General features: G+C 42.7%; 1 protein-coding gene and 1 pseudogene across 9 annotated transcripts in view; both read left to right on the top strand.

The window, feature by feature from the left end:
• Positions 1-6,537, top strand: part of HELQ (helicase, POLQ like) — a 42,397-nt gene extending 35,860 nt beyond the window's left edge. For 5 of the 8 annotated variants that reach the window (XM_060654679.3, XM_060654681.3, XM_060654685.3 and 2 more), the window contains 3 exons: positions 1,814-1,927; positions 2,830-2,964; positions 6,157-6,537. In XM_060654679.3, the coding sequence (XP_060510662.3) occupies positions 1,814-1,927; positions 2,830-2,964; positions 6,157-6,261 (354 nt within the window). In that variant the 3' untranslated portion in view covers positions 6,262-6,537. Of the gene's footprint in view, positions 1-1,813; positions 1,928-2,829; positions 2,965-6,156 lie in introns of those variants that run through there. The other 3 variants (XR_009616307.3, XR_009616309.3, XM_060654680.3) reach the window with 3 other exon arrangements.
• Positions 6,538-10,595: 4,058 nt separating this feature from the next.
• LOC144616163 (uncharacterized) lies at positions 10,596-17,391 on the top strand (annotated as a pseudogene). The gene is made up of 6 exons (XR_014137597.1): positions 10,596-11,164; positions 11,381-11,536; positions 14,441-14,720; positions 15,418-15,454; positions 16,097-16,324; positions 17,116-17,391. The product of XR_014137597.1 is annotated as an uncharacterized LOC144616163 (transcript).
• The last annotated feature ends 6,145 nt before the right edge of the window (positions 17,392-23,536 follow it).

Genomic DNA, 23,536 nt, shown 5'->3' with positions numbered 1-23,536 from the left:
GGTGACTTTCCTAAAAGAAGCTTTCAGAGTGTCCTTAAATAACACAACAAAGCTTATCAGATTTTTCTTCTTGGATAATTTTTTTGATGAATTTATAATACAAGCCTTTTTTTGCTCATTTAAATTTCTTCTAATTGAGCAGTGTAATAATCCTTTCCATATTTGTTCCTATACTCAATTTTTTAAAAACATTTTCCTCCCATGAATTTTATTTATTTTTTAAAGTATATATGTTATGGTTTTTTTTAAAGTTTATTATTTTGAGAGAGAAAGAGAGAGCATGAGAGTGATTGGGGGAGGGACAGAGAGGGAGGGAGAGAGAGAATCCCAAGCAGGCTCCACACCATGAGCACACAGCCCGATGCAGGGACTGAATTCATGAACCATGAGATTGTGACCTGAACCAAATCAAGTGGCAGACACTTAACCGATTAAGCCAATCAGCTGCCCCATGAATTTTATTTTTAAATTTAAAATCTTCACTTTCCCCATCTTAAATCCCCATATTCTGTGTATGTATAATGGCAATTAACTCTACAATACGTACTAATGAGTAAATAATCCAAAATACTTGACTTTGGAGTGAATGATAATTATTTTAGCAAATTCACATTTCTAAATATCTCCTACTTATGCTGAGTTTTAGATATTAGCTCACATTCTGTAATCACATGCTAGCTAAGCTATAGACAAAAACTATGGGTAATAAGGAGAGGCTAGCCTTTAAAATATGTTTTCTTGAGTTTTCTATGTTTGTTGTTCTTCGTATATAAAGGCACTTCCCCTAATATTCCATCCTTAGTTTACTTAGGACTATAAGGACTTCAGCTGCATAGAAGTGTTCGAGTAAAAGAATCTATACATTGAACTTGAAAAACAACTATAATTGGACGTTTGATCCTGGAAACAATCTACCCGACAACTTGTGCTCTCATGAGTGTATTTTCAGTATTTTAAAGTGTTTTTTTTTTCTTTTTAAAAAGTTACGTAAGTAGTATAAAATCAATAGTATTAGCTAAGGCACCTTTAGCTACAAGTAATGGGAAAGCCCAATAAAGTTTAGTGAGGAAAAAAGATTATCAAATGTAACAGGAAAGCTAGAGCAAAGGCGGTGCCAGGGTTTCTGGATCCTAGTTCTGTCCAAGGTTTTCTTCTCTTCACTGTGTCATCTTTAGTGCATGGACTGCTTTTCTAGGGACCACAAAATAGCCAGCTAATGCTGTTCCACGTATCACATGTGCTCACAATGACACTCCAAGGTTAGAAAGTGACCTTTAAAAAAAAACTATTCTAGAAAATCTCAAACATAAAATTAGACAATGTAATAAATACCCACCCAGCTTTAACAGTTATTGACCCAGGGTTTCCATTATTTTTATTGTCTTAAATATTGCTTCTGATATTTTTGCTGCTTTAAATATTGCTGCATCTTGCATCAGAATTCTTCCACATGTAATATTCTGTCTACAGGATAAATTCCCAGAGGTGGGAATTGTTTTCAGTCATTTGGGAAAGAAAAACTATCCATTCACTCGCTGGTGTTTTGATAAAAATGAACAGAACTCTTCTTACTGACCTATTTTTCAGTTTTTAATCTTCTTCCTCATCCCAAAACCACTTCATCAGATTCCTCTGTCTCTGCAGTGTTTCTTTAGAATAATTTTGCCTGGAATTATTGTTCATCTCCGGCTTACCCCAAGTTTCAGAACTTACATAAGGAAACATCCTCTCTGAGCCCATTACCACACCAACCAAACTTCGAAATAACTTGCCAGATTTAAATTAATTCTGTATGTTTCTTTGTGTTCTGCAGGAACTTGAGGAGTTTTGGGTTTATAAAGCCCTTTTGGTAGAACTTACCAAGAAGTTGACTTACTGTGTAAAGGCAGAGCTCATTCCCCTCATGGAAGTGACTGGAGTTTTAGAGGTTAGTAGCTTCCCATCCCAGTTTCCCAACTGGGATGATTTCAACTAACAGGAAAATCAGATTTTACTCTTTTGTGAAGTGTTATCATGAGGTAAGTCATAATAATGGACTTATTCCTCATTTGCCATGAGAGTTGATTGTTTTTCTTTTTAAATAAATTGCTGCCATGGCCTCCCAGAAATCCACTGTTAATCTGGCAGCAGCCCTGATGAAAAATCACATTTGTGAAAATAGAGTAACAGTAGGGCTAAAACTGATACTCCCCAAGTATATGTGTGCTTCCATTCGTCCTTAGCCATCTCTCCCTTCCTCCACTCTAATGACGAATTACCTTCTGTCAGGTTAGACTAGATGCTTGTTTCAGGAAGGGGTGATTTGGTGGCAACAAGGCTGATTTCCATTTCCTAAGAGGGTGAGAAGAAAGCATCCTCAGCTGGTTTCTCAGCTCTGTGTTTTTAACCAACTCTTGGTTTCAGCTTATTCTGTTATTCAATCAGAAGCATTCTTCTGCTCGGGAACACACACGCGCGTGCGCACACACACACACACCAGTGGTCCCCTGAGTAGATGGTGAACACATTTTAAGGCTGTTGGACTAGAACATGTTGATGGGGAGTCTGAACCAGTGCCCCTCACCTGAGTGCCTTAATGGGTTTCTCATTCCTGGTTGCAACACACATCAGTTGACTTAAGCCACACAGAAAGCTATCTTGCAGTTTGGAACCACCCAAATTCATCTTTTAAAATTTCTCAGGGTTCTGTTGTGTTATCTCTTCATATTTACTTTATTACCTTCGTCTGTTTCTGTCTCTTGCATGTGAAATTTTTCCCTTCAGCAAGACACTTAATTGTTTTTCCTAATCCCAAATTCTGATCCTACTGATTTTTGTAATACCTTTTAGGGTCGAGCAAAACAGTTGTACAATGCAGGTTATAAAAGTCTAACGCACTTAGCTAATGCAAATCCTGAAGTGCTAATAAGAACAATCGATCATTTATCAAGACGCCAGGCCAAGCAAATTGTTTCATCAGCAAAGGTAAGCAAACAAACCATTTTTTTAACCTTCATGATATTTTGTAGTGTTATCGCCTTATACTTTGGACATAAAAACAAAAACATCTAACTACAAGACACAAAGGCATATACTCACAATATGTGGATAAAAACTGCATCTGTTATGATACAAGGCTTCCTAAAAAGAGAAAAAGACCTCCTGAAAATTAGACAATCTCAAGAGTTCACTGAAGTACAAGGAAGGCTGGATCTCACGGAGTTCTGCCTCCTCATCTTTTTTCACAGAAATCCTTTCCTCAGCATCCCCGACATCTGGCCTTCCCACTTTGAGCACCTACATTGGCATGGAGCTTACAACCTCAAAAATTAGGCAGTTCTATTTTTGGACACTTGTAGTGTTACAAAAAGCATCTCAAGATAATGAGGCTAAATGTTGCCTGCTTACAATGTCTACCATTACATTGTAAGTACTACCCTCTAGAACTGTTCTGTTATCTTTGTTCATATGGTGGTTTTTCACATATTTGAAAACAGCTCTCTTTGCCTCCAAAGGTTTCTCTTTTCCGTTTCTTTCATCCATATTAAATAATCTTGTTTTAGGCGATTTACTATCCTACTTACCCTTTTCTAGATGTAGGCCAATTTGTCTTTTTGACCTGTCCCCATCGTTATTGGACTTTCTTATTTTGGGGGGTATATCTGTCAGGCTCTAATTATTACGAACGGAAACCACACAGTAATTTGAAGAGGAACGTTTAAAAGAAAGAATTAGTAACTAGTAACAAAGATTACTAGTTGGTTTCTTAGGGGTAAACAGAACTTTAACAAATATGGGAAGGAATCATGAGGAGGAATCATGAGGAATCATGGTGTCCACCCTCACCACCCCCTGGGGATGGGATTCAGACTTCATTGGAGAGGGTGTGGCTGTGGCTCACTGGACAGCAGATAAGTTCCTTCGTTGTGTTGCAGCCGAGGCTGGCAAGCAGGAAACTGCCCGCTGGGATGCTGACAAAACTGTCCGGAAACTCCCAAGGGTGTGCTGTTGAACTTGCTTGGAAACTAGCTTGAGTAACCATGATCTCAGGGTCATGAGTTCAAGCCCCACATCAGGCTCTGCACTGACAGTGCAGAGTCTGCTTGGGATTCTCTCTCTCCCTCCCTCTCTGTCCCTTCCCCACTGGTTCTCTCTCTCTCTCTCTCTGTGTCTGTCTCTCTCTCAAAAACTTAGTGGCTTAAAACAGCTATTTTATTTTGCTTATGTTTCCAGAATCCTAATTCTGGAAAGGTTTAACAGCATGATTCGCACGTGGAGTCTCATGCAATTACAGTCAGATTTTGACTGGGGCTGTAGTCATCTGAAGGCTTGACTGAATTGGAAATCCAAGATGGCGCATTCACTTGGCTGGCAGTTGAAAAGTGGCTGTTATCTGGGGCTTTCAACTGGAACAGCTACATATGGCCTTTCCATGAGGCTTCGTTTTGTTATAGCATGGCAGCTCAGTTTCAAGAGGAAATGTCCAGAGAGTGAACATTTCAAGAGATCAAGGCAGAAAAGGCAGGACGTCTTCTGAACTAACCTCGGAAGTTGTGGAGTGTCACTTTTGCTGTATATTGTTTGTTACTAGAAGGCCATTAAGATCAGTCCAGGTTGAAAGGAAGAGGAATTAGACCCCACCTGTACATGAGGGGAGTGCCAGATAATCTGCAGTCATCTGTAGTGTCTGCTCTCTGGTCACAGATAATTTACATTTCTCTCACATGCAAAATATACTCATCCCTACAAGATTTATTCCTTTATGGCATCAGACTCAGTCTCAAGGTCTAATATTCTAAATCAAGTCTAGGTGCAGGTGATGTTCCTTGAGCACAGTTTCACCGACAGATTCCTGGGGCACCTGGGTGGCTTAGTCAGTTAAGCGTCTGGCTCTTGACTTTGGCTCAGGTCATGATCTCACAGTTCGTGAATTCAAACCCTGCGTCAGGCTCTACACTGACACTGTGGAGCCTGCTTGAGATTCTCTCTCTCTCCCTCTCTCTCTGCCCCTCCCTTGCTCGTGCTCTCTCTCTCTCTCAAAATAAATAAGCTAAAAAAAAAAAATTGTAAAAAAAAATGGTTCTGCTGGAAATTGGCAGGTATTTTTAACTACAAGTAATTTGAAGCTGATGGTGTTCTCTGTATTCTAGTAATGATGACCCGTGAGTTTTGGGCAGTTTACTTGGTCTTGTTGATCTGTATCGTTTTTAGAGGATCTATTGGGAGATTAGTTTTACGTGGTCACCATTACCTCACCTACTGGAAAGCTTACCTGATTGCATTTTAATCTCTTCTGTATATAATGCTATGTAATGCCACGCTTGGAGTGGGTTTGTCGTATGATTTTTTCCTCCACGTGATTTTGCGGAACTTTTTATTATAAAACTTTTGTAACAGAAGTGATGCAAATACTACACCCCAGTATACACAAAACCCAGCTGCACAAATACCAACACTCGATTTCTGGGCTTTTGTTCTTAAAGTTGTTGTTGTTTGGGTTTTGGTTTTGGGTTGTTTTTTTTAAACAATCTCTATACCCACTTACAACCCCAAGATCAAGAGTTGCACGTTCTACTGGCTGAGCCAGCCAGGCGCCCCTACTTGTGGTTTTTAAAAGAAAGAGGGAAAATCATTACTCAGCAAATATTCATTGACGTTTACTATGCGCCACGTTTAGAACTACTTTCTTGGCTCTTTATGTTTCTTTTGAAATTAGCCATGTTAATTTTAGGAGCTTGAATAAAATTTTTCTTTGAAACACTGATAGGTTTTTAAAAGATCGCATACTAAACTCTGAGGAATAATAAAAAGCATATATAAAGGATAACATTTTCAAGAGCTAATTAAATTTTTGCAAAATTGTCTTACATTTTATAGATTAAAAGTTAATTTTTAAGTGGCTGAGTCTTCAATAAAACAAATCTTTGAGGGTCTTAAACCTCCTTTATTTTTGGTGTACCAAATGCAGTGCTCAGCTAAAATGGCTTTAACTCAATGCCTCAGCTTCATTTACTATAATCACTTGTTCTTAAGTGGCTATTTTTCAGTCTCATTATTAGTTTTAATGTCTACATCGCTGATGTATTAAGATCCAAGTATCTAATAGACGGTGGTAAAAATGTTCACAATTCTCTGGCAATGCATATTTTGGTCTCATGCCTTGATTTTTTATTGCAGATGCTGTTGCACGAAAAAGCAGAGGCTTTGCAAGAAGAAGTGGAAGAGTTGCTGAGATTGCCTTCTGATTTCCCCGGAATTACCTCTTCCACCGAGAAGGCATGAAGCCATCTGACAAGCATTTTCTAAGATGACTGACTTATTAGACATATTTTTCTTAAAGACTCTCTATAATTTAAAAATGAAAAAATACATTTTAATTATACATTAAGAACTGTGGATGATGTTTGAATATACCTCTCACCCTTCCCACTAATAATCCATCTTCTTCGATACCTGCACGTTATTTCTCTGCTCAGAAATCTAGTGTCCTCCACAAAATGAGATCCAATTGCCTCAGCGTATCTCCAGCCTGCCTTTGCTGCTAGACCTTTTATTATTCTCTTAGACTAAATCCCAAAAATTTTCCCACGATTTCCAAACTCTTCCTTTCCTAATTGCTTTAATGCTATACCCAGTGCGTCTTTAATATGTACGGTATGCCCCAGCTGTCAACTAAAGATGCGCAAATACTGCCTCCTGGCTGAAATTGTCCAAGTACATCCTGATCCCCACCCCATACATGCTTCTTTCCCTCCTGTAAGTATTCTGAGCCCTTCATTATGCGCATGTCCTTTTTCATACTGCTAGTTTGAAACCTCCTGGAGGACCAAGACCTTTTTTATCCTCTTTGGATGCCACCCGGCACTTAAGCCCAGTGTCACACACCAAGTAGGAACCTGTGCAAAGAATGAGTACTACCCGAATTAACAATTCAAAGATTCTCTTTAAACACAACTTAAGTCGCTCCTCATCAGGGAAATACAAATCAAAACCACACTCAGATATCACCTCACGCCAGTCAGAGTGGCCAAAATGAACCAATCAGGAGACTATAGATGCTGGAGAGGATGTGGAGAAACGGGAACCCTCTTGCACTGTTGGTGGGAATGCAAATTGGTGCAGCCGCTCTGGAAAGCAGTGTGGAGGTTCCTCAGAAAATTAAAAATAGACCTACCCTATGACCCAGCAATAGCACTGCTAGGAATTTACCCAAGGGATACAGGAGTACTGATGCATAGGGGCACTTGTACCCCAATGTTTATAGCAGCACTCTCAACAATAGCCAAATTATGGAAAGAGCCTAAATGTCCATCAACTGATGAATGGATAAAGAAATTGTGGTTTATATACACAATGGAATACTACGTGGCAATGAGAAAGAATGAAATATGGCCTTTTGTAGCAACGTGGATGGAACTGGAGAGTGTGATGCTAAGTGAAATAAGCCATACAGAGAAAGACAGATACCATATGGTTTCACTCTTACGTGGATCCTGAGAAACTTAACAGAAACCCATGGGGGAGGGGAAGGAAAAAAAAAAAAGGTTAGAGTGGGAGAGAGCCAAAGCATAAGAGACTCTTAAAAACTGAGAACAAACTGAGGGTTGATGGGGGATGGGAGGGAGGGGAGGGTGGGTGATGGGTATTGAGGGAATCTTTTGGGATGAGCACTGGGTGTTGTATGGAAACCAATTTGACAATAAACTTCATATATTGAAATAAATAAATAAATAAATAAATACAACTTAAATATCACCTGTCTCCCATCCCTTGTTAGATTTATAGCTTGAATGTACTTAGCTGGTTATCTGTAGGAAAAAAGGTAATAAGTAGCAATGATTTTTTTCCTTCTAGCTTTTTTTTTTTTTTTACTGTTTATTTATTTTTGAGAGAGAGAAAGACAGAGCATGAGCAGGGGAGGGGCAGAGAGAGAGGGAGACACAGAATCTGGAGCGGGCTCCAGGCTCCAAGCTGTCAGCACAGAGCCCGATGCGGGGCTCGAACCCACGAACTGTGAGATCATGACCTGAGTCGAGGTTGGAGGCTTAACCGACTGAGCCAGCCAGGCGCCCCTAGCAATGATTTGGAGTACCGGACCAGTTTAAAGTTTTATTCACCTGAGGCATCCATTGGAAACTTTGCAAAAAGACCCACATTCTAAGTTCTTCGTGCCTTAACATCTTCGACTATTTTAACAGTCATTTACCTAGTAATTTTTATGTGCCAAGTACGTTGTAAGTCTTTCATGTGACTAATTTAATCCCAACAACAACACTGTATGACTCATACTATTATTTCCATTTTACAGATGAGTAAACGGACACAGAGAAAACTTTCCCACAGACACTGGAAGTTTGAAGCCCTAACTCTGAGGAGTTTTACAAGCCATCTAGTCTATGGCATCTTCCCAAACTTTTTTTTCTTTTTTTTTTTTTTTAATGTTTATTATTTATTTCAGAGTGAGAGAGAGAGAGAGAGATGGAGTGTGAGTGGGGGAGAGTTAAAGAGGAAGACACAGAATCTGAAGCAGGCTCCATGCTCCTAACTGTCAGCACGGATCCCGACATGGGGCTCGAACTCATGAACCATGAGATCATGACCTGAGCCGAAGGTGGATGCCCAGCCGACTGAGCCACCCAGGCGCCCCTTTTTTTCTCTCTTAAATGGGCATAAAGTGTGTTATCATAATTAAGAGATCTGTGTACAGCTATGAAAATGTAGGCTACCAACAATGTAAATGTAAAAGCCTAGCTGTTACAATGCTACATGCTAAATGATTGTCTTTTTATAATATTGCCTGATCACACGCAAAATTGGAAAAACTCCACAGGCAATAGACAGTCTACTCCATATAGAGTGCAGTAACAGGCATTTGATTCTGTGTAACTTTGTAAGCACTTTGAGCATTATAATAACAGCCCTCTGCCCATCCTAGAAGCTATGAAGGAATTCAACCTCATTTTGTTGAGATTTGTCAAAGCTGTTCGAAAGCTCAATGAAAATATCTAAATGCATTTAACTGATCGGTTTCAATATACTTAGCCTGATGCTTGACATGGATGGAAAACAAAAGGTGGAATGTTCGGTCCTTGTTTCTTACACAGTTACATGAACCGTGAGCCACTGACGGTAACAGAATGAGACAGTGTACCAAAGATAAATGCTTATAGGCACTAGAGGCAGAGAAGTGGGAGGTGGAGTTTTTGAGAAAGACCCGGTGAAAGAGGCAGACCATGAGCTAGATGCTAAAAGGGCAAGGCAGTTGGGAATGTCTAACACAGAGGGACAAGGGTGTTTGGCTGAAGGCAGACATGAAGGTGGTCTTCTAGCTGAGTGAAAGCTGCAAGCCACACCATCTGGATATCTGAGCTTTTAAAGCAGTAATGAGATACCAAAAAACAAAAAAACAAAGCCAGAAGTAAATGGTTTGTGCTGGGCCATCTCTACTTTCTAATCTGGTGTCTCTCCTGATCCACGAGAGGCACTCTTGAAACATCTGATAGGGGGGCGCCTGGGTGGCTCAGTTGGTTGAGCGTCCGACTTCGGCTCAGGTCGTGATTTCGTGGTCCGTGAGTTCAAGCCCCGCGTCGGGCTCTGGGCTGACAGCTCGGAGCCTGGAACCTGCTTCAGATTCTGTGTCTCCCTCTCTCTCTGACCCTCCCCCGTTCATGCTCTGTCTCTCTCTGTCTCAAAAATAAATAAACATTAAAAAAAATATATTAAAAAAAAGAAATACCTGATAGAGGTGTGCGCATGCGGCCATGATATGGACAGAGCCATACAGAGATCAAGTTCATAACCTTAGCCTTGTTAGCACTGCTATCTAACAACCCTTGCTCCCTAGGGCAAGAACATGTGGATTTGACTGTAGCAGGATTCTTGCACAGAGAATCATGACACCAAGGCTTTTTTTTTTTTTTTTCCCCAGGAAGCAACTCTTTTCGTGCTGGTAGGGCTCAGTTGGGTCCACTGAAGAACTGAGCCCTGAGTGCCACATGGCGTAGTATTTTATACATTTTCTATTTCTTTGTCTCTCATATGTGGTAACACACAAATATGCGGCCTGATTAGGTGGTATCATGTTACAAGGTCCTGAGGGATGTTGTCATACATATATGCATATAGCCAGGTTGCCTTGAAGTTTTTTTTTCTCCCCTCAGGGAGGGGACCCTACCACCTGACCTTTGTCAAAGATAAGCTGGCCGCTAGTTGAAGTGGCAAGGATAGACTTTATTCATTAATAACCACTGCAGTGGGGAAGAGGGCCCGTGTGAACTGAGCTCAACTTCTATCCATGCAGAGGTGACAGACGTATTAAAGCCATAATGAAGGAGTAGGCAGGGGACCAAGCTGGGGTCCCAGCAGACTGAGATAACTCACTCTTGGGTGCTTATCTGGAGGAGAAGCAAACTCCTAGTATCTTTGTGACAGGAGGTAGTGGTGCAAGTTAGAGCAAGCCGCCCAGTGCCTGGGAGGGAGAGCCTGAGTTGTTTACCTGACGGTTTGCTTTTCGACAGCTCTGGGTTCCTGAGTCTGCAGTTCTGGGTGGTGGAAGGTCTGCATCTCAAAGCTGGAAAGAAAGGATTTACAACTGCAAGCTTTCTAAAGTAACTGTTTTGAGTGGGGGTGTTCCTGGGGCCTCTTTGTTACCAGGTTTGGGCTGAAACAGGAATTCCTCAGGCAGATACTTTAAAAGGGGGTGGGGTCATCCTAAGCACGCAGCTTCCAGCAATTAGAAACTATGTGTATATTCAAGTCTTGTTGGCCGGGGCTTCTGGGGGGCTGGGAAATGGATGGAATCATTTGTGCTGGGAGCCTGCAGGTTCTAGAGGTCAAAGTGCAGGCCTGGTCAAAAAGAGGGCTCAGAGGAGCCTGTCTAAAGCATGGTCAAGGAGAGGATCTTTATCACTCTTTAGTTATGTTCAAATTGCACCACTTAGCCCACCTAAAAAAACTGCCGTCACTAAGGTTGGTATTTGGGTTCCTTCTATCTATATTACACAACCTTAGTTCTTCTTTTTCTCAGCGTGACCACAGGGGAGGAGGAAGAGGGTTTTGCGTAAGTAATCCCAGCTCTTCGCATAGCTTTTTAGTTATCTTTCAAGACACCTGCAGCAGGAAGAAGCCTTTAGAAATTGGAATGACCTTGAACGGTGTCCTCTCCCCCTCGCTTGGGCCTGAGCAGGTGCGGATCAGACTGACCTCAAAGGGGCTTGAACTTTTATAGGCAACAGGCTGCACTTTAGTTGTTCCAGCCAGTGCAGACATACTAAATCAAAATTAAATGTTAATGATGGTGGTGTCTGTGCCACTCTGCTGGGGAAACTAAAATGCAGAGAAACGAGGCTCTAACAGCTGTCAGTAATTGGGTCACCGCCTTCCCCTGTGCCCTGGTTCCTAGATTTACACCAGCTCCTACTATCATTAATGGCCCTGCTGCAAAAAGACTCATCTTTGCCAAGATGTTGGGCTGGAGGAACATGTGTTCCTGCAGGAGAAGCTGAAAGTCCTTGAGAGAAGCACGAAGGACACAAGCCCACATCCACACACAGGAAAGGTAAGGATGGAAGCAGAAGGAGAAGAGCGAGCTGGGCAGTGGCAGCCTCTGCTCTTGCGTTAGTGAGGGCAGGGCATGCTTTGTTATCTCTTCCTGCAGAATGAGCAGGTTCTAGCAGATGCTGCCAAAACTTCTTTCTTTCGGCAGAGAGCATTTCCCATTATTTATTCCAATGCATAACTGGGATATTTCTGATTCATAATGGCTGGTGGTTTCATTCCCAGTGGCTGGTTGGATTCCTATGTCAGATACAAGCCACTAAGCAGGCTAAGACTGAAGAATCCCGTTCCAGATTTCTGCTCCTCCCTTGTGAACTTCAGTGATCTCTGGGGAAAGAGAAGGTGGAATCCCACCTTGAAACAGGTACCCTGGCTGGTCTCTGCTAGAATTGCAGGGCAATTGTCCCATAGGTACGATGGTTTCATTCCGTATCTCAGGGAACACTTGTCACATCTACACTGTGAATTAAGAAGCTTCCAAGTGTTATTCGGGTGTTTCATGAAGACCGCTCAGTTTGGTGTTGCTTATAAACCAACGTAAGTTGGTAGTTTTCATGTATATGATTGTTGGGGACATGGTGGAGGTGTCTAAATACAAAGCTCTGCTCGCTATTTAGGCAGTACCACCAAGTTAGCAATTTAAGTAGACCCAGAAATGAACCACTGGGCTTGCTGTTTAAGGGGTGGGCATTGTTTCCTTCATAATGGAGGACTCGAGATGGGGCAAACGGTAAGGTAAGATCACAGGTGACCACAGAAAAAGAGATGGGCCAGTCGTTTGTGCGTTTGCTCTTAAAACCATTCCCTGCTTCTTGTTTCTCTGAATTTCAGGGCCCAGAGTCTGGATACTTCCTTTTCCCGGGCTCTCTTGCCTACCGGTCCTCAGTTAGGTTAAGCCTGTGGGGACCATAGGGAAAGAAAAAGTTTTCCTCGACCCTCCTAGGGTTCCTGGCTGGGGCTGAAAATTAAACCAACGGGGACAGATGAACAGGAGAAAAGCACACGCATTTATTTAATATAGGTTTTATGTGATACCCAAAGAAACAGTTAAACCTGAGTATTTTTATGCTAGGTTTAACAAAGAGTAGGCAGTCGTGTAGAAATACGACAGGTAAAAGAGTATAGGGTAAGTACAGCAGGGGAAACTTAGTAAGGCCTATTTGTTCAGATGCTTCTTCATGTCCCTCTGTCTTTGGTGATAAGGATGTCTTCTCCTGGGGTACAGGGAGGGCAACTCTCACATGGGGATTTTATTACCTGTTTTGGGAGAAGGGAAGAAGGAAATTCACAGCGACCTTACTGCTTCTGTTTTCTCAAACCCTTCCAGCTTAAAATATTCAATATGCTACGGTGTCATATTTGGCAGGAGCATGTCCTGCACCCCCTCAGGACCTGCTTGGAACCCCAGAGTTGGTATAAACCCCAGAGTTAACTTAACTTGAAGATATTTGATTCAACAGATATAGCAAGAAGCTCCCTCAGAACTTCCCTTACCTGACTAAAAGGAGAAACTTCTGAGAAATTTAACTTCCATGAATTCCTGCTAGGGGCAGGTCTGCTCCCAGGAGAGAGACCAAGAGTAAACCTACCATATTTCCCCTCTCTGGGGGAATTCCATGGCAGAAAGACCACCTGCACCTATATAAACAAACATCACGACACATTTTCTTATCTCTTATTTGTTCTCCTAAAAACCCATGTGTCTTTATTTTATTTTTTTTTTTATTTTTTTAAGAAGGCTTCATGCTCTGTGTGGAGCCCAACATGGGGCTTGAACTCATGACCCTGAGATCAAGACCTGAGCTGAGCTCAAGAGTCAGATGCTTAACCGACTGAGCAACCCAGGCACCCCTCCATTTGTCTTTCTTAAAGAACTCTATTTGGGGCATCTGGGTGGCTCAGTCAGTTAAGTGTCTGACTTCGGCTCAGGTCATGATCTCGAGTTCATGAGTTTGAGCCCCACATCAGACTCTGCGTTGACAGCTCAGAGCCTGGAGCCTGCTTCAGATTCTGTGTCTCCCTCTCTCTCTGCCCCTCCCCTGCTTATACTCTGCCTCTCTCTCTCTCAAAAATAAACATTAAAAAAAAAAAAAGAAACCTATCTATTCTTCCAATAGAAGCTTTTTTTTCCAGCCTTCCTTTCCCCTACTAACTTAGGTGAATAAACTCCCAAATTCTAACCTCCTCTTTGAGTTACTCCTCACAGCATTCTGGCATATAATCAGATTGCACACTCAAACTAACGCTGCCTTTTTTTCTTGTTAATCTGCCTTTCGTCAGTTAAATTCTCAGCCCCCCAGTTACTGAACCTGAGAGGGTAGAGGAAAAGATTTTCTTCTCCAATTTCTCCGATGAAAGTCACTGGGAGGCGATTGGGCGGCCTCTCTGACCATGGCTCCCCCGAGGCTCCAGCTTCTGTCAGGCACCCCCTCTTCAGTCTCAGCTCCTCTGGCAGTGTGGCCAGTTTTGTCAGGAAGCAAGAATTCCTGTCCCCTTCATGGTCCTGCTAGCCAGACAAAGAATCAAACTGACATGAAACAGATTAACAGGAGAAAAATCATGTTTAGTTACAGACCTGGGGAGCATCCACATAGACATGGAAATTCCAAACACAGTCAGGCAGCATGAAGTATATATGTCATTCTGAACCAAGCAGAACGGGGTCTTCAAAGGTCTGGGTTTCCAAAGGGAAGGAATGGGGTCTTTAGGAAGACTGAAAAAAGGTAAATGTGTGGTAAACAAATGTTTGCTGGGCCACCGAGAAACAATGGACCATGGAGGGCTTCCATCAAACAGGCCTTGCTTGGCTCCTCCCTGTCTACCACGCCTAGTTCACAGTATAATGTAGTTATCTAGGGTTACAGCTCTCCACCTGGAGCAGGTCCTCAATCCGAATTCCTTTTAGGTCTCTCCTCCTCTCCGCCATCATGGCGTGTGCTGCTGACTGTTTCTTGCCATGTCTTCTCACAAGACTTTCAGGATCAAGCGATTCCTGGCCAAGAAACAAAAAAGCGGAATCGTCCCATTCCTCAGGGGATTCGGATGAAAACTGGTAATAACACCAGGTACAACTCCAAGAGGCGGCATTGGAGAAGAACGAAGCCGGGTCTGTACGGGATCGTACTACCTGATCTGTTGTATCACGGAAAAGACTTTTCTCTGTTATTATGCTTCTGCACCTGTAGGTTGGTTCAGTAATAAACACGTGAGACCTTTTGATTGAAAATAATTAAATAAATAGGTAAATAAATAAATATAAATAAATACATTCTTTTTAGGCAGTTGGGGGGGGGGTAGGTAAAGAGCTTTTCCGAATCTGCTGGGTCTTGATTGCTTTTAACTCAAAATAATCTTTATGCCAAAGTGGCCCATCTTGGGGTGGCCTGCCCTTGGCCCCTACTGTTCCCACTGATGGTGGTGGCTCTGGTTCCTGGCCTCCTGGTACCACCTTCTCCCTTGATCTCTCTAGTCCTACGGGTAGTAGCAGCTCTCTGCTGTTGCAAATATGTGGCTTGCTCCTCCTTCCCTTCTCCCCCATCCTTTCTTTGACTTTCCAAGTCTTTCAACACTTTTTTAAGCAGTTGCCTACATCATACTCCCTCAAATGGATTATCTAGTATGGGCTCTGTTTAGAAGAGAATGTTAATAATCAGGGTACATTTATGAAAATTAATAAATTCATACTGGTACAAAATTATTAATGAAACTAAAAACTTTTTAAAATTTCACCGATGGCCCCAATAATGTATTTCCAATAATATTTTTTCTGTTCCAGGAACCAAACGAAATTCCATATTGCATTTAGTCATCAGGCCTGCGTAATTAACTTTGGTTTCTGACAATTTATTGGTGTTTTCTTGTTTTTATGACCTTGACCTGAAGACTACTGCTCAGTTATTTTGTGAAAGGCGCTCACATGGTAGGTTGTTTCATATTTTCCCATGATTAGACTGGGGTAGTACATTTTTGGAAGAAATATCATGTGCTATAATACCCTTCTCATTGCATCTATCGGGAAGAGGGGACATGATACCATCCTTCATTATTGTTAGAGATGTTTACTTTGACTACTTAGTTCAGGTGACGTCTGCAGATCTTGACATTGTAGTTACTACTGGGACATTTCCATTCTCTACTGACTACAAGTGAGTCACCCTGCCTACTTAGTTCATAACTTAGGGGAGACAGATGTAGCTCCCGTTGCTTGAAGGCAAAGTATCAAGGTATTTGTGGAACTGTGTTAAAACCACCACAAAAATTAACTGTAAATATTTTGAGGTAAAATCTTTGCAACTAAAAAAAAAAAAAAAAAAAAAAAGAGGATTAAGACCCACCTCACGTCCCCATCCATTTGGGGAGAACGGAAAGCTCGAAGGGTCTGTGAGTGCTGTGTGCAGGTTGGCCGCTAGATTCCCAGCCCCGGCTTTGATGACTCACATTAACAGACAATTGAGAAGCAATGGTTTCAGACATGGCTAGATCCAGGGCTCCAATTTTGTGTCCAGGATATTTTCGCCTTTTATTTTAATTCTGCTTCCCACTGAATTGCTTCCATTCTCAGTCAGCCTCCCCCATGACGGTGGCCAGGCGGCTGCCTGCAGGATCATACTCTCACAGCCAGGCAAAACCATCCAAAAAAGCATTCCTCGTTCCTCTTTTTCACGATAGCCGGAAAGATAGAGTGCAGTGATTGACAAGGCCTTGGACACAAGACAAGCCCTGGAGCTACAATGATTCGGGTCTTAACCCTCCTCCCAGCATCACAAGGACTGAGAAAGAATGACCAGAGGTGTTGTGGGAGCGGGGGGGGGAGGGGGGGGGTGGGGGGGGGAGGGGGTGGGAAGGAGACCTGTGGCTGGGTGATACAAACAGAGATGTCTTCCACTAAGCCAACTGACCCTCAGTTCCTCGGGATATCCGTGCTCAGGCCACAGCTCCAGCATGCCTCAGACAGGTGTGGCTCAGGTAGTGAGGGCAGAAAGCTTGTTGGCATCCCAGCCCAGGCTCACCTACCTCTTTGGTTCATGTGTTTTGATCATTTGTCTACACCGGTGCTTTTCAACCGAGGGCGATTCCCACCCCCACTCCGCTTAGGATATTTCATTATGACAAAGACATTTTTAGTCGCCATAAGTTGGGGGAGGGGGTTGTCCTACGGGCATCTAGTGGGTGGAGAAGTCAGGATGCTGCTAAACATCCTGCAATGCACAGGCCCGTCCCAAACCACGCAGAATCATCTGCCCCCCAAAATGCTCATAGTGCCGTGGTTAAGAAACCCTGGTCTAGGCAATCGGAAAAAGAGTATGTTTCTGCTGTTTTGCCAAAGAGGAAGAACTGCATACCTGACATTCACTGAATTACTTTTCCCCGCCTCATTATCTACCTTGTTAGGTGAATTGAGAAGTTACCCCACCGTATGTGTAAAGGGCTTAAAGATAAGGGGCTTAATTCTACCTTTTGGAAACAAGGAAAGAGACCTTCCTTTCCCTTTTCTTTCACAATTTCTTTCTCTGCTTTTCAGAGATTTACGTATGTAAATCTTTTTTTTTTTCTTCTTTTTTTTTTTAATGGCCGCATCAGCCTCTTGCCAGTCTCACAGCTCAGAAATGTGTCCCCGAGGACCAAGAGCCATCTCTATGAAATGTACTCCTCAAGGAAGATGGTGCCCTGCCTCGCAGTTTCCTAGGAGAAGACAAACTTAACTTCAGCTATCATCTGAGTTCACGTTGCAAAACCTGCCGAACGTCACCGGTGCATCCGCTCAGCTGTAAGGGCGCAAGATTTCCTCGCTGTCTGCCATCTCTTTAGCAGATGGCCAGAGATGCATATCACATTCTGGTTTAATGCCGATTCAATAAAAAAATTATTTTCTTTCTCTTCTTTGTAGAGAGGTTTTCTTTTTTAAAACTTTTTTTTTTAACGTTTATTAATTTTTTGAGACAGAGAGAGAGAGAGCATGAACGGGGGAGGGTCAGAGAGAGAGGGAGACACAGAATCGGAAACAGGCTCCAGGCTCTGAGCTGTCAGCACAGAGCCCGACGCAGGGCTCAAACTCACGGACCGCGAGATGGTGACCTGAGCCGAAGTCGGACGCTTAACCGACAGAGCCACCCAGACGCCCCTGTAGAGAGGTTTTCTGAGTTGAGAAGACATTTCACTTTTAATTACATTTCCACAACACATGCTAGTTTATTAGGATCGTTAAAAAGCAAAGTCTGTCAGAGGTGGGCATGCATTCCTCATTTCCCAATAAGGCTATTTGACCCCAATTTATTCTTCTTTTCTTTTCATCTTCATTCAGTTCAAGATTAAGTTCTCTGTTGTATAAGTGTCTTAGAACTTGTCCTTAATCGAATTGTAATCAACATTAGTATTGTTTTCAAACAACTTGTATGTGATCTTAAAACCACCTTTGCTTCAAAAGGACATGTCAGTATTTCATAGCCCTTCCCAAGGAATCATTCTATTCCTTTCTTGTTTAAATTTCTCCTTTCCTTTGTTGATAGGAGCTCTGCTTGATAAAAACAGCTCCCAGAGCTGAGCTCTAGTGAGAAGTAGTGACCAGCTGCAGTATTTCTGGCAGACAAAACAAAATGAGCTCTGGTTTCAGGTTTGGGAGGCGAATGCTGAACCCTTGTGTTAAAAAAACAAAATTCAACTGAGTACGTTTTAAAGACCTTGTTGGCTTTATTTGATTCATGAATCAGAATCCCATCTAGCAGATAGAAAGGAGGTCCAAAGAGCTGTGCAAAATGAAAGAAAGACTTTTATAGGCAGAAGGGGGGCAGGACAAGGAAGTTACTAGCAAAGAGCAGAATTTTGGTGGCAAGGTCACCCTCCTTTTGGGAACAACAAGGGTCTGTCAGGCAGATTACCTCTCTAGTGCTAATTAGGTAATTCCATATTGACTGGTCTAAGATTCCATTCCAGGGAGAGGTTAAGACATTATGTAAGCAGAAAGAGTTAGGGGTCCCCAGATGTTGGGTAACATCATCAAAAAGATGTGACCACCAACAGACGCGTGAGCTGAACTGGGGCTCCCGGAGACTCCTCCCCCCTCCCCTGTCCTTGGAATGCGGGTTCCACTTGCCTTTCCAGCTCCCAGAGGCTGCTCCAAGGACACAGTGTTGAGATGGTGATGTGCTGTTGAAAACACCTGCACGGTATACTTGACTGGCCCAGTTAGGGCCTCTTTATAAAACTCTTAAGATTTGGAGGGCGACGGTGTGGGGATCTATTCATCTTGCTGCGGCCCAAGACAAGCCTCCTAGGTAAGTTCCCTTTGCTATTATTTAAATTGCCACCTACCAACCCAGGGCGGCCTGCCTCTTTCTTCGGTCTCTCCCTGCCCTCTGATTGCTGCGGCAGGTTTCAGATTGCACCAGGAAAGCTCCCGAGAGGGCTGTGAACCAGAAAAAGAAAAGATGAGACAAAGCTTTTGTGAAACAAGAGAAGTCATTTTAGGCCCGCAGCTATTCTCCCAGGTCTGTGCCCAGCTTGCCCAAGCACACGGCTGGCAGAACTTCCCAGGAGGTGCTGAATTACAAAGAAATGCAGAAATCTCAGCAGTAAAGGATTTCAAGGGAACAAAGGGAATGCAAAAACTAAGTCTCTACCAGGCTTGGAAATAGCCACACCTGATCAGAGACAATAAACCAGTGGTTAAACTCCAAGTGCAGATTCAAAGGTGAGCAAGGCCCTGCTTGTCTTACCTGCGATCTGGAGCCCAAGACCCCATCTAGTTTATACCTGCTCTTGGAGCAGGCCCGCAGCCACATCCTGTCGTCAGAGTTACCTCCGCCTTATTGTAATGTTAAAATCTCCACCCAAGGAGAGCACAAGCCTCCCTAACACAACCTACAACGTACTTACAGTCGTGTTTCCTTAAGACGCATGCGCAACCTCGTGCTACCTCGACATAAGATGACAAAACTCCCCTTTCCGAATATTTATCCTGACTCTAAATAAAAGAAACCCATTGCCCCTGCTCTGGGAGTTACGGGTTTGGAACTTATTCCCTGTGATCTCGTTACTTGCTGCATGCACATAAACTTTCTTCCTTCATGTGACCCCTCTACCTGGAGTCTTCTCTACCTGAAACTCACCAAGGAGCAGACTCACTTTAATCTGGTTACAATTATGGGTACATTAAGTTAGGTATTAGGTCTTGGGTTGGTGATGTGGACTTAGCACAAGTGACTCTGTGGTAGGGTCCCCTCCCTAAGGAATGTGAAGAGAAAAAAAAAAAAACCTCAAGGCATCCTGACTATATGCATACGTGACAACATCCCTCGCGACCTTGGAACATGAGACCGTTTAATCAGACCGCATGTTTGTGTGTTACCATATATGGGAGATGAAGAAATAGAAAATATATTTAAAAACAAAAACAAAAAACTAGGCCATGTGGCGTTTGGGGCTCAGTTCTTCAGGTACACACCCAACTGAGCCCAGCCAGCATGAATAAAGTTGCTTCCTGGAAAGAAAAGTCTTGGTGTCACGACTCTGTGAGAGAGAGAGAGACAACTCCATTTGGAGCAAACTCCATTTGCTACAACTCCATTTGGGGCCTGTTGTCTCTTTTTTTAAACTTTGCATCGACTACAAAATCGCAGAGGAAATGACTTTACCTCCTGCTGCCTGTGTAACCAGCAAGCAAGGAATGCTAAATATGCAGCATATGTTTAAAAAGCCATGTCAAATCTGGATTGAAGGTCAAAACAAAACAAAACAAACAACGACAAAAACCCAGCAAGTAAGAGTGATCTAGGAAATGTTGCCTACCTTGTATTTCTAATTACTTTTGTTTTTTATTTTTTGAGCAGGAGAGGGGCAGAGAGAGAGAGAGGGAGAGAGAGGATCCCAAGCAGGCTCCACGCTGTCAACGCAGAGCCCGACATGGGGTTCGATTCCGTGAACTGCAAGATCATGACCTGAGCTGAAATGAAGAGTCGGACGCTTAACCCACTGAGCCACCCAGGTGCCCCTGTTTTTGTTTTTTTTTTCATACTATTTATTAAGAAGGAAAGAGGATTTTTATCATAAAACTAACATTCGCTGCTGAAAATTTAGAAAATAAAGAAAAACTAACAAAAAAAAAAAAAGGAAATTTTAAAATGTCCTCATCCAGAAATAACTCATGCTGACACTTTGGTTTGTATTCTTTCCTTCTTCCCTTGCAAACTTTAACTTCCCTTGCAAATTTTAACAATGTAATTAAACGTGCTGCCTATTCCTTCTGTGTAAGGGAGAGAGGGGTCACTGTGGACATCTGTGGTTCCGACATGGTTCAGCAGTTGCTAAAAGCTGATGAGTACAATAATGATCACACTGGTTTTGCTTTTTTGTTTTGTTTTGGCAGAATCATCCATCCTTGTTAAGATAATGTTCCAGGATGTTTGTATTTGTACGTAGTCGAGCCACACAGCAACAAATGAAAAAAATAGCTCTTTTCCAAAGCCTTTGTAGGAGAGGAAAGACGTTTTCCTCTAGTCTCTTAGGTTTAGTGCCCATGGCTTGTGAATTCAATGGGCAAAAGACACATTAACAGGAGAAAAAGGTTTTTCAGCGTATACGCAGGAGCCAGTCAAAGAAGCAGCTGGCTAGTTGAATGGTTCAAGTTAAAGGTTTATATATTTAACAGCTTCTATGGGAAGAACAAATAGATTCCTTTAGCAAAGACAAATGGATTTCTAGGAGAACAAATGGGAGATAAGAAAAACTGTGATAATATGTGTTTATACGGATGCAGTGGTCTTTCTGTCTTCTTCGTGGCCTTGAAACACCCCTGGAGAGGGTAATTATGGTAAGTTTATTACTGGTCCTGCTCCTAGGAGTAGAAGCCACCCCAAAGAGAATTTATGGCAGGCTCCTTTCTTAGAAGTTTCTGCTTTTAGTCATGTAAGGGAAGCTCCAAGAAGGCTTTTTTCTACATCAGTTGAATCTCAACTATCTTCAGCTTAAAATCATCTTCATGCCAACCCTGGACGCACCAAGTGAGTCACCACATCTTCAAAGAGGGAAACGCAACAAAAGGAGGGGTTGGAAGCTAACACTCTCTGAACCATAGGACGGGGCCGGGTGCTTTATCCACAACGGTTCCACAGGTTAGGTTTGATTGATTCCATTTTACAGATAGCAAACTAGAGGCTCAGAAGAGCGAAGCAACAGACCCTATAATCTGAGCCAATTTGTATCAGAGAGCCTAGAATCATTCTGCTTTTATTCAACAAGCATCTGGTGAGTGAATTCTATGTGGCAGGGTCTATGTGGTGGGGTCTTTGGCTGAGCTCCCAGAAACAGAGCTGAGATGCGAATTCGCGTACAAGTGCTTTATGGGGAAACAGTGTCTCAGGAGAAGCAGAATGGGGGAAGCAGAGCAGAATAGGGGAATCCGGTGAGGCAAGCATGTGGTCTCCACGGAAGCCTAGCTCAGTCTCATCCCCTGGAGACGCTCTGGAGCACAAATTGTAGCGTGGAGTTAAGTGCCCTTCATCAGTCTGTCACTTTAGCCAAGGCAGCAACTGTGGATGCTACACAGCAACAGTGGGGGGTGGGCACGCCTGCTGGCAGGGGGGATCTGGGCCCCCCAACACCAACCACCTACCTCAGGGAGCCTGCTGTGGCCCAGTGCTGCTTTTGCCTGGATGGGCATATGTGTCTAATCTGGGGGAAATAAAATGGAAGAAACAGACAGGAAGGAGAAGCTCCTATCTCCTGCAGTGTCCTTCCAGCACCTTCTATTGATGAAATCTAACCAAATGCTCACTGCAAACAAGAAGCGCTTAAACAGTCTAGCCCACTATCACAGAGCAGACGATAAAGGGTAGATTTTGAGGCAAGTAACAATAAATTGATAACTGGCACAGCCACTAAGATCACATTTGGACAAAAAACCTTCCTTTGCTTTTCTTCTTTTTCTCCATGCTTGTTGAGTGTTCATTATGCTCAACCAAAAAAATTAGCAAAAGAAGAGTCTGTGCTGCCTGGCTCTTTTGCTGGAGCCTACGATGTGGACCGGATGGGCCAATGTTCAGTCTTCCCACTGCCAGGAAGCTCTGAACCACCCATGGGACCAGTGTGGCATGATAAACAGTAGGAGAAAACCCATCTGGGCACAGCCCCAAAGGCCAACTGCTTTGGGGGTGCTGGGGAAAGGGGGAATCGAAGCCACACAGCCAGGTTCTGCCATACATTGTTCAAGCAGTTATGGCTGCTCAAACTTTACTAAGATGACGAACTTCTGGTTGTTGGATTGGGTCTCAAAGGTCATGCTGTTGAGGACATTCCTGGAGTCTTCCTTAAGGTCATCAAAGTAGCCAGTGTCTCTCTTTCATCCTTATGAATTTTTGCGATGCAAACAGGGTTGTTATACATTTTCATGAAAATATTTTAAAATTATATTTATATTAAAATATAAACTGAAATTTTATTTAAAAATGATTTCCAAGAAATTAGCAGAAGAAAATACAATGACATTCTAATAATAATATCTTTTCTATTGTCATAAAGACAATGCCTTGTCATTATTATCCCCAGAAGATACAGAGGACAGTGGGTAAAGCACCGGTAAGGGCTTTTCCCTTCTGCTGTCTGTGATAATTGACTTCCAAAGTCAGTTTTGCATATGCGCTCAGCCTTAACTTAGACTTTAGAGCTGAGTGAACCTGTCAGGCAAAGAGCTCATCTATACTCAACCTCACATACACACACACACACACACAATCCAAACTGCTTACTGGTATTACACACTTCCTACATTTTTTAAGATTCTATTTTTAAGTAATCTTTATACCCAACGTGGGGTTCAAGCCCACAAACCCAAGATCAAGAGTCGCACACTCCACCAACTGAGCCAACCAGGCACCCCACACACTTCCTATTTCTATATATTAGGGTAATATCTTTATATTACTTGTGTTGCTGGATTTTTTTTTTTTTTTTTTTTTAGCTTTTAATTGCGCACTTACAAACATGAGAAAAGCTATTCATTTTTTTCTAG

Source organism: Panthera onca, chromosome B1 (assembly GCF_046562875.1).
Source record: "Panthera onca isolate mPanOnc1 chromosome B1, mPanOnc1 haplotype 2, whole genome shotgun sequence".
NCBI classification, from domain to species: domain Eukaryota; kingdom Metazoa; phylum Chordata; class Mammalia; order Carnivora; family Felidae; genus Panthera; species Panthera onca.
This window is presented reverse-complemented; position numbering and strand designations above follow the sequence as displayed.